Source organism: Bubalus bubalis, chromosome 22, assembly GCF_019923935.1.
Source record: "Bubalus bubalis isolate 160015118507 breed Murrah chromosome 22, NDDB_SH_1, whole genome shotgun sequence".
In the NCBI taxonomy this organism is placed as follows: domain Eukaryota; kingdom Metazoa; phylum Chordata; class Mammalia; order Artiodactyla; family Bovidae; genus Bubalus; species Bubalus bubalis.
Window position 1 is genome coordinate 38,148,076 of NC_059178.1, and position 12,134 is coordinate 38,160,209.

General features: G+C 35.7%; 1 protein-coding gene across 1 annotated transcript in view; it reads right to left on the minus strand.

The window, feature by feature from the left end:
- CCDC178 (coiled-coil domain containing 178) overlaps positions 1 to 12,134 on the minus strand; it is a 408,302-nt gene that overhangs the window by 280,998 nt on the left and 115,170 nt on the right. Inside the window, exons 11-13 of the mRNA XM_025273247.3 lie at positions 9,442 to 9,537; positions 9,153 to 9,289; positions 50 to 233 (exon numbers count right to left, since the gene is read on the minus strand). Coding sequence (XP_025129032.1) covers positions 50 to 233; positions 9,153 to 9,289; positions 9,442 to 9,537 — 417 coding nt within the window. The remainder of the gene's footprint in view (positions 1 to 49; positions 234 to 9,152; positions 9,290 to 9,441; positions 9,538 to 12,134) is intronic.

Consider the following 12,134-nt stretch of genomic DNA (forward strand, 5'->3'; position numbering starts at 1 on the left):
TCAGGCTCATTACCCTTTTCATAACTAAGAAGAACACAGAGACACAAACCTTGAATTTTCTTCTCACTTCTGCTACTTTCTGTTCTAATTCCTCTGTTTTAAATCTGGTTAGGTGAAAAATAGCACCGATGTTATAAGCTTCGTTGTATAGTTGTTTAAGAAACTCTTCATTCCTTGACCTCATTTTCAACAGAGATTGGATTTCGGACTCAAGCTCTGATTTTTTCCTTATACTGTAAAAAAAAAATAAATAAAGCATAAATATTGATATATTCCAAAAGAGGATATATTGAGGCAAATATATTTAATAACGATAAAAGGGAACAAAATCGTATTTTATGTTGCCAAAAATACAAAATGACCATATACTTAATCTAAACTAAGAGAAAAAATACATCCCCAAATTCCATTTCTTTTTCTGCTTCTCCTGATGGCTACTTCTAATTGTTAAGCTGTGCTCAATATCAGGAGAAAAAGCATATTAATAAGAAAGGCTTGGCAAACCAAGATGCTCAAATTTCAGAGCACTGATTTCCTTCTATAGCCACCCATCCTTTCTAATCCTACATAACATTGCTACTAAGAATAATAAAATTCAAGAAAAATTCAGCCCATGAAAAAGAGAAACAACAAAACTCAACAAAAGAAAACAACTAAAACTCTCAAAAAGAAAACCAATAGCTAAGGGAAAAGAGTTGGTAGGGAAAAAAGAAGGTAAGACACTAATATCACTGTAAGATTCTCAAAGACACAGAGAATACAAGATTCTGTGGCACACCTCTGCTGCTGCTAAGTCACTTCAGTCCTGTCCGACTCTGTGCGACCCCATAGACGGCAGCCCACCAGGCAGGAACACTAGAGTGGGTTGCCATTTCCTTCTCCAATGCATGAAAGTGAAAAGTGAAAGTGAAATTGCTCAGTCGTGTCCGACTCTTCGTGACCCCATGGATTGCAGCCTACCAGGCTCCTCCATCCATGGGATTTTCCAGGCAAGAGTACTGGAGTGGGGTGCCATTGCCTTCTCCCTATGGCACACTGCTGCTGCTAAGTCGCTTCAGTCATGTCCGATTCTGTGCGACCCCACAGACGACAGCCCACTGGGCTCCCCCATCCCTGGGATTCTCCAGGCAAGAACACTGGAGTGGGTTGCCATTTCCTTCTCCAATGCATGAAAGTGAAAAGTGAAAGTGAAGTCACTCAGTCGTGTCTGATTCCTAGCGACCCCATGGACTGCAGCCCACCAGGCTCCTCGGTCCATGGGATTTTCCAGGCAAGAGTACTGGAGTGGGGTGCCATTGCCTTCTCCGATGGCACACTAGATGTCCATATTAGCTGTCCATACTAGTTGTCCACAGACTGGTTGTCCACTAGGTTCTATGGCAGTTACTGCCCACACTGGGTACTGTCTTTGTTCCAAATATAAATCACTGAGGCATACAATATAAGAAAATACAAAAAGTATATATAGTTACACTCACAAATGAGGTAACCATTTTTGTAGAATAGAAATGGAACTGGAAAGCAAAGCAGCAGTTAGGGCCTTAAGGACAGTCACTACAAAAGAAACAAAAAAAGTAACTATGTGAGGTCACTGATGTCTGGTAATTATTTCACAAAGTATATGTATGTCAAATCGTCACATTTCATGCTTTTAATGTATACAATTTTGTCATTTGTACCTCAATAACACTGAAAAAATTTTAAATAAAATGATAAGAGGTGTATGTAACAAAATTTTATGTGAAAAATTTCCAGTCCTGAAAACCAGGATGGGTCATTAAATTGAAAAGTCCCACTTAGTACTAAACTGGATATATTAGACACTCAGAAACACACACCCCTGTAGATGTGTGTGCAACTGTGAAATTTCAGAACTCTGAAAATAGGAAGAGAAAATTCTAAACTTCCCAGACAGAAAAAAACAGATTATCTACAAAGAAATGATATCCAAATATCATCAGATGTCTTATCAAGCAAAACTAAATGAAATACAGGTAAGCTCAGATTTAATGTAAAACATGATGATTATAATTAATAATAGTAAAAATAATACTGTATTAAATACAGGAAATTTGCTAAGACTGTATATCTCAATAGCCAGTATTCTGGCCTGGAGAATTCAGGGATTATATAGTCCATGGGGTTGCAAAGAGTTGGATATAACTGAGTAACCTTCACTTTCACACCACACGCATACACACAAAAGGTAACTGCATGAGAGGATGTCTTAGTTAGCTTGATTGGGATGATCATTTCACTATGTACATTCAAGGAAATGGCAACCCACTTCAGTACTCTTGCCTGGAAAATCCCATGGACAGTGGAACCTGGTAGGCTACAGTCCATGGGGTCGCAAAGAGTCAGATACGACTGAGCAACTTTACTTTCACTTAAGTACATTCAAATCATCATGATATTCACCTTACGTATGTACAATAGTTTAAAGATTAAATGAAAGAATAAAATGAATAATACTTTCAAACTAATGAGAAAAAATCACTTCAGATCTAGAATATGATACCTTGAGAAAATCCTTGTTCAAGTGAATATGGATTGAATAAAAACTGAGGTGTGAGTTTATGGAAACCGGAGTGTCTATTTGAATAAGATTTTTCTCACAAAGAATGGAAGGGCATTTTGGAGATGCTGTGCTCTGCTTTATCTTGTGTTTGCTTTTTATAAGCTGAGCAATATTATACAATGTTAATAAAGTATTAAAATAGAGAAAAATAACAATGATTCATGGAAAAGAGGAAAAAATTGTGTCAAGCCTCTGAGTGTATTAAGCGAGAGTAGCGTCCATGTGGCAAGTACATGGGTAGTGAGCACTCCTATACAGAAGCTGCTGCTGCTGCTGCTAAGTCACTTCAGTCATGTCTGACTCTGTGCGACCCCATAGATGGCAGCCCACCAGGCTCCCTCGTCCCTGGGATCCTCCAGGCAAGAACACTGGAGTGGGTTGCCATTTCCTTCTCCAATGCATGAAAGTAAAAAGTGAAAGGGAAGTCGCTCAGTTGTGTCCAACTCTTAGTGACCCCATGGACTGCAGCCTACCAGGCTCTTCCATCCATGGGATTTTCCAGGCAAGAGTACTGGAGTGGGGTGCCATTGCTTTTTCCACCTATACAGAAGAGTCTTCCATTATTGTATCAGAATGTGTGAAGACAGATGCAAATAGGTTGGTAAGAGAAAAGGTAATTCCCATTTAATTGCATGTATGTTCTTTATGAATTACAATGGGAGATTATTAGCTTAAAATGAGGTAATGTGCATATTAGGATTGAGGCGAATGAGAGGATATGAAACAGTTGTCAGAAAAACTGAAGTGTCTAGAAATTTCTTGGCGTGTTAAATATTGCTTAAGACTTACAGCCATAGAATTTAAGTTCTACTCAAGGGCAAATGTATTCCAATGTTAATGAAGCTTAAATATGAGGGCCTCTAACTGACCCCTAGCCCTTAAAAAGTCCTTTGAGTGCCCCTAATGGTATTTTTACATGGTCATATGTTTTTGTTAAGTTTGCAAAAATGAGATATTATAACCACAACAGTCTATAAGACTGTTTTCTCTATTTTTCCTTTTCTAATATAATTTATCTTCTGTCAAGTGACATTAAAATAGCTATGGGCACTCTGTATTATAATTTTGTGCTCCTTCTTTCATAAAGAGGCTTCGCCTTCTATAACCTTTGAAAGTGATAGTGAAGTCGCTCAGTCGTGTCCAACTCTTTGCGACCCCATGGACTGCAGCCTACTAGGCTCCTCCATACGTGGGACTTTCCAGGCAAGACTACTGGAGTGGGTTGTCATTTCCTTCTCCTGTATAACCTTTTAGGGGCCACCAAACCAGTATCCACCCATGATGACAGTAGTTAGCACAGTTGCGTCTTCTTAGCCACAATCAACTGTTAGGATCCTGGTTTAGTCCAAAGATATACTTTCAGGTCATAGAAACAAAGTTTTGGAAGTTATTTTAAATGAATGCTTATTTTGATTACAAGTAGATTGTATATAAAAGGAAGGAAGACAAGAAGGGGATATACAAATACACTAGGGATGAGAGACTAATCATCATAAAGGGTGATATAATTGCCGCAGCGACATAGTACGAGAGGAAGTAAGCTGAAGAGAGAGGTTCTGGTTGTCAGGGAGTGGATTCTTAAAATCAAGATCAGCAGGTAACTCCAATGTTGGAAATGACAAGATGGTTCGTGTGAGGTAGAAGACAAGATGGTTAGGAATCTGGAGGTCTAAGAACTGAGAATCCGAGTTCTAATACGTACTTCAATAGAGACCATATTCAGATTTTGATTGCTTCTGAAGAGGGAGAGAACAGAAACAGGAAGGGCTATTTACTTGCAAGATTTCAATCCCTTTTTAAAAAGTCTAAAGTAGGCTAATGCATCTCTGAGTAGTTAAGTTTGAATAGGGCATATACCATTCTCCCTTTTAATATCTGAAAACTTAAAAAATAAGTAAAACCAAAGTAGCTTAAGCATTTTCATTCAAAAGTTTGCTGCTAAATGCTTAAAAAATCATATTCTATATCTATACTCCTAAGAAGTAACTCAGATTAATAGGCTGATAAGATATAGCTACACGAGTATGAAAAACACAGTACCCTAAGTATTCTAGGGCTCATCCTAAGTATTCTAGGCTGTTCAACAATTTCAATCATATTCTAACTGCTATCTCTGCAAATAAATTACCATCCTGTTAACTCTTGATAAACATATTTCATAAAATATATCAGTCTGTCTTTATAGTGTTCAATAGCCTTTTGCTCCTTTCCCTCAGTGATCAATCCCACCTTTGGATCACTGCAGTTAAGTGGCATTTTCTTGTCTGAGGTATGGCAGAGCATTAGAAGTAGGTATTTAGAATATTTGACAGAGCTTAAATGTAAGAAAATGGCCATGTAGAAATTCATACCACACAGTTAACTTCAGGAAACTAAATCCAAATGAATCAACTTCAAGTCATCTTAAACAAGTTCATTTCCTTGATGTGGGTTGCTGAAGCCTGTCATGTGAGTAAGCAATCAAGTAAAATTATTTGCTCACATCAAAAGTCCCAGATACAAAGGGGCCATGGTAAATGGATGCTGGCTTATGTGAAAGACAAAATTATTAAATTATGCACTGCTACTCCAAGGTAAGTAATCATATACCATCATCATCACCAAAAGGTCTTGCAGATATTTGTTATACACAGAGTACCGAACAAAGTTTGTTGAAAATTGCATCTATCTTTTAATATTTCCATTTAATAAATAGACTATATAGGAACAATAGATGATATACTTAATTATTTAATTAATATCTTCATGTTAGCATAGGTGCATAGTAGAACAAGTTCATGTACTGCTCAGCTTCAATAAGTGGTAGAGTCTGGAAAGCAGTTTTAGAGAGGTGTTAGGAACTTCAAAGTATTACAGCCAATCTTCTCCTATAAATCTATCTAACATTTGTAAATAGCAATGATGCTAAGAAATATTTCTAAAAAAAAATCATATATATTTAAAATAAGTCATAAAAATAAAATCTAAATATTAGAGTAATTCTCACAAAAATTAAGGTTCACCCATATAATATGACTTTTGTATAGATATTTAGATATTTAAATGATGTATTTGAAATCTGTATAACAATATGACAAGAATTCAACTATACCATGATGGGAATAAAATCAGAACACAGTTTCATCAAGAAAGAAATAGCAATATATTAATAGTGATTACTTCTATTGACATGATTTTAGGTTTTCAGTCTGTTTTGGTACATTTTACATTTTCTTCTCTACATTAAATATGCATTACAATCAAGCTGCTAAAAAGATCATACAAGATGCTTTTGCTCTGAATGCCCTGGAAATTTGATAAAATGGAGCTTTGAATATCATAGGTTGGGAAATTTAAAAAAAAAAAAAGTCTTGGGCATATCCAAGGAAACAAACTGAAAAGCAGAACCACTCTCAAAAATACAAAGATGCAAATGATTAACAACTTTTCCCTAGGACTCAAAGATTTCCCACATATGGTTTCCAAAAGAAAATGGACAACTCATGTTAAAGATAGCCAAGAACACAAGGGTAAGAGACAGCAAAAGCATCAGCTAGAAGAATAAGATACAGAAGCAAATAACAAAATTACATATATTTACATTATCAGACATAGATTGTAAAATCACTATTCATATCATGTTTAAGAAGCGAAAGATAAGCTTTAAACATCTGCAAAAAACAAAGAATCATAAAATGATTTAGAAGGCTTGGAAGTAAAGCAAATGAAATTTGGAAATGAGTATTTTTGCATCTATCTATCTTAGTAAGAGACTTGCAAAAACAAGATTATCCTAAGAACTTCTGTGACATATGAACCGCTGATTTATGTGATCACATTTTGCCTCGGTCCTTTGTTTTCTCTTCTTTTGGAACATTACTTAGACACATGGCAGCTATGATCTTATCTGAACATCTTTCAATTTCTTTCATTCTGCAAACTTTTCACCACTTCTGTCTTCAACATTGCTTCTTCTCAATCTGCTGATAAAATCACTGATTTAATTTTAAGTTTCAGATACAAATTTGAGAAAAGAAATTAGTAAGTGACATCTTAAGGTATTACATGAACAAGCATAATGTATACTATGGAAATTCTTCTCTATAACCATGGTTACATTCCCACTTCCTGTACTAGTGTTCCCAATAGTTCATTATCTATCTTTTTAAGATTAGACTTCCTGCCTGGTTAACATTAGACCTGGCCATATGACTTGTTTTGGTCAATGGAGTATGAACAGAAGTAAAATTTTTCATCTTTTATGGAAGCTGTAGAGCCACTGAGTGATCTCACTAATGCACTTGTGCTACCAAAGCAACATGCCCTAGAAGGATCTGATCCTTCACCTGGATCTAAGAAGCAGAAATAACATGAAGCACACACAAGCAGACACAGCTCGGCTTCAGAACGAATGAGAAATAGACCTTTATACTTGTATACCACTGGGCTTCACAGGTGGCGCTGGTGGTAAAGAACACACCTGCCAATGCAGGAGACAGAGACGTGGGTTTGATCCCTGAGTCAGGAAGATCCCCTGGAGAAGGTCATGGCAACCCACTCCAGTATTCCTCCCTGGAAAATCCCATGGGCAGAGGAGCCTGGCAGCATACAGTCCATAGGGTCACACAGAGTCGGACATGACAAACAATTTAGCCTGCACGAACCCCTAAGTCTTGGCAGATGCTCATTACTGCTGGATAATCTAATGAAATTAACTCTCACACTCTTTTCCTTTCCTCCAGAGCTGTCTTGTTATTAGCTTACCAACCTTTCAGACTTTTCTTCTCCCCTGGTTCTCTTTCTTAATAAAGTATACAGCTACAATTTTAGGTTATCCTTTAAAAAACAATGTTCTTTTTGCTTTCTTTAAAATAGTATGTTTAACATACGGATTAATTTTACAAACGGTTTCATTCTATCATCCAAAGATAAAATAAGCACAAAGAAATCGTATCAAACTTCGTATACAACTGCCCAGTATCATCATCACCTCTCTCTATTCTTTCCGCTTCCCCTCCTTTCAATAATTAATAATGGATAGCATAGCATGGGGAGAAGGCACTGGCACCCCACTCCAGTACTCTCACCTGGAGAATCCCATGGATAGAGGAGCCTGGTGGCCTGCAGTCCATGGGGTCCCTAAAAGTCGGACACGGCTGAGCGACTTCCCTTTCACTTTTCCTTTCATGCATTAGAGAAGGAAATGGCAACCCACTCCAGTGTTCTTGCCTAGAGAATCCCAGGGACAGGGGAGCATGGTGGGCTGCCATCTATGGGGTCTCACAGAGTTGGACACGACTGAAGTGACTTAGCAGCAGCAGCAGCAGCAGCATAGTATGGGTCAGGAACTATGCTTGATGATGAAGATTCAGTGATGAAGAAAATATGGCCATGGCTTATGTCTTCCCATTTGTTAAGGAAGATGGACACAAGTCAAATATTTACATACAAAAACCCTGCAAATCTGACAAGTGATATGAAGCAGAAGAGAAAATGTGCCATCTACACACATACTAGAGGAACTGGATTTAACCAGACAATCAATGAAAGCTTCCCAGAACTGACTCCTCAGCTGTAATGTTCAGGATAGACAGCAATTTACTAAGAAGAAATTAAAGGAAAAACATTTATTGAAAAGAAATTGGCATAAAAACACCTTCGAGGCTGGAGAAAAAAAAGTAACAAGGAGGAGAAGCTGAAGTAAGGACTCTATATTTGAACCAAGTAATAAGGATGCAATTCATGGGGTCGCAAAGAGTCGGACATGACTGAGTGACTGAACTGAACTGAACTGAATAAGGATGAACCTTGTGTTGCAGAACCAGGCCTACCTGCCTACTGAGGGACCTTGTGGGATACATTAAGGTGGGACCTTTGTCCCCTCACCCTGCTAAAATCAGTTTAAGTATGGAGGGCAATGGATCATATTTACGTTTAAAAATTAGAAGAAAAAAAGAATGCACTAACCATAATGTAGATAATACATTAAAAACGGAACATAGTTACTGCAGGAAAATCAGCGTTGAAAGGGAGCTATGCTCACCACTATACCACCGATGCTACACAAAACCAGTTTTGGAAAACACCATAAGTTCAGTTTGTACCAGAGTTCTTCTGGTGTAGAATGAAGCAGACAGCTTAAAAATTTATTTAGTATGTGGAACATTTCCTGTTAACATGTTGACTGCGAGGGTTGAAATAAAAAGAGGAATCAAGAAAATTCATAGGTTTATGAGCCAAGAAATCTAGTTTATCAGTTTCAGGGAAGAACTGAGTATTGACTGAAGGAGATCATGAGATTGATTAGACATACTTTAAAGTGTTTTTTGAGTATAAGAGAATATGTTAAAAGGAAGTGATATGAATGAGTGTAAAACTTCTTATAAGATCATTTTTTCACTATGTTAATTTTTCTAAAGGGATTCAGAATGATTAAAGAGCAACATTTGGGATAGAAATAAAATGTGAGTTAATCATAAACACAAACACCATTACACCATCCACAAATGAAGGAACACAAGATGAAGTCATTTATCATATTTAACATATTAGATATGTTACATAAGAATGACAAGCATATTGGCAGTATTACCTGTCATTGATATAACCTAGTACAGTGTCAATATCAGTACTGAGTCTTTTATTTTCTTCCACCAATTGAGAACATGCTATTGAAATATCAGAAAAATCCTTTGCAATATTAGAAAGTTCAGTATCCCATGTTGATTTCTTAAAAAAAAAAAAACAGAATCATTTATACATGTTTACATAACTTAAAAAGAAAAAAAATGTGTAATAATGAAATTACTTTTAGTTGCATAAGCTAATAGTTGGGAAAACAGAATGAAGCTCTAGTGGGAAATACAGAAACATCAACTTACCGTGGCATAAAAATTATTAAGTACTTCCAAATATTCACTTTCATAAATTTTTCTCTTCCAGTGTAGTTGATCATAAAGCCTTTTCAAATCATCTAGCTAAAGAAAAAATACATACATACACAAAATAAGTTGTGGTGCTTTCCATTCTTTTGTAAAGTAAGAAATAAATTATCTTTCAAATTATGCAACTACAGTAACTTAAATATTAATTAAAATATTATAAAATAACAATGCAGGCTGTTTTCATTATGAAAAGTGATGCAAGATTCCAAATACAATTTAGCAAGTCTAACAGTATTAAAATGAATAATTAATCTTGATAAGATAGAACATATTTTACTTTTAAGAATTGATAAAAATTAGAAAATTTAAATTGCCAATACTGCTATCAACAAATTAAAGAAGAAAATAACATGAAGATGGCCAAAATGCCCCAAAAAAGCAATTGACAAACTCACTAGTTTCCATAATTTTTCACCTAGCAAAAGGAAAACATACCCAAATATAAAGAACCAACATGTAATATCAAAATAAATCATAAAATGCTGAACCCACGCCCACTGAACTAAAAAATGAGGCCACATTATCTTTTATCACCACTGTTATTAATCATGTTTTGTGAAATTTAGCTAAATCCAAGTGGATAAAGAAACCAAATGTTACTAGTATAACACTGAATATGAATATATGCCTTCAATTTTAGATGGTATGCTTGAATACCTAGGAAGGTAAAATATTCTATTTAAGATCACAATAAATAAATTTGGGGGAGATAGCATAAGAGAATTAATAGTGTTTACCTACAAAGGTAGTAATCTGTTAAAAGCGTTATGACAATATTTAAAAACTTTTCTCAAAAACATAATATTTGGAAATAAATTCAACACAAAAGGGAGGACCTATAATACAGCAAACAAAAATTCTTATTTAGAAGCTTGTTGTTATTGTTTAGTCACTACGTCATGTCAAGAAAAAACATTTCATAGAAATGTTTAATATACTGTCAGTTATCCCAAAATTAATATAGACAAAATAAAAAGGAGTATTTCCTTTGAAACTTCATGAAATGAAATTCATATGGAAGAAATGTATGTGAAGCTAGACAAGAGGTATCTGAAAAATAAGAATATTTGAAACTTGCTACCAGATATTAAAACATCTTATAATACCACTATATTAAAGGAGTATTTATTTTTGGCATTGCAATAAAGAAAGAAGGAAAAACTAGAGCCTCACAATCTGAATTCATTTTTTAAAGTATTTGAATTCAGTGAGAAAGAAGTTATTTAATTAATGGGCTAGAATAATATAGAACTTCTGTTTAAAAGAAAAAAAAGTGATATTTCTATTTCACATTCAACTGACTTCATAACAAACATAAATTTCAGATTGAGGAAACCTAAATACAAACACAAAAACAGTACAAATTAAACAATATGATTCTATTTGCATAATCTTGGACTGAAAGAGAATGTTACCTCTCCAAACAAACCAAGATTTGTGATGTATCCAATGGCATATTTTACAAAAGTTGTGTGGCAAAAGACAACATAAACAACACTGGAGGAGAAGTTAAGACTGAGAAAAATCTGAGATATAGTTAGTCCTCATGAAGGATATCGGTGGACATGGTGGATTAAAAACATCTGAAAGCTCTTTTCCATAAAGGTAATGAGAAATCTGGCTCAAAAAAAGCCAAAATTAGCTTTTTCAGAACTTTGAAAATTGAAAGAAGGCTTGCAGGAAATGGGGAGCACCTATTAAGATAAACAGTTTAATCTGAGTGAGAGGTGTGACCTTTGTGTGTTTGAACTTGTCCTAATCCTTCCCTCCAGGTTCATAATAGCCTTGTGTGCTCAGTTTCTTTCGACTCTTTCCAACCCCATGGACTGTACCCACCAGGCTCCTCTGTTCACGGAATTTTCCAGACAAGAATACTGGAGTGGGTTACCATTTCCGTCTCCAGGGGGTCTTCCTGACCCAGGGATCGAATTCCGGTCTTCTGCGTTTCATGCTTGGCAGGTGGGATTCTTTACCAATGAGTCTGAGTCTATTATATAATAATAGGCTCATATTAATCTTGACTATCATATTAATCTATTAGGGAGAAATCCATCAGTTGGGAAGCCACCAAAGGGAACCACCAGAGCATTCCACTGATCTGGAATGCTTTCAAATCCTCATTCCCACAGAATTGTCATTATCTCACCTATCTGTTAGTTTTTTGTGTGACTCCATTTGCAAGGATGTCTCTATTTTTTTGATACAGTGCTCTCCCAGTACAAAACGTCTTCCCAGAAAATTTTCTCCTAAGCCATGAATTTTTCACCCAGGAAGACATGAAGTTCTAATTGAATTCAAGAGGAGAGTGAAGATTTTAGAAAAGCCCATATTAGAGAAAAATGGTTGATCATCCATTTACAAATATGAGAGCAGGCATGTGTATTTGGTGGTCTGAACTAATACAGTGAATAATTTTGACAACTGAATGAAGTACTTTCCCTTTAATCAACACCTTAATCCCTAATCTCTCCTGTAGAGTGTTAACATATTAAATTAACACACATCTAGTATTTCAGATAAGATAATTGAGCACCTAAAAGGTGTAAAGTGAAGGTCACAACTATAATGTGGAGGAGAAATCTGAGTCCAACACTATGATAGACTAAAACAACATTCTACATGAATTGCTT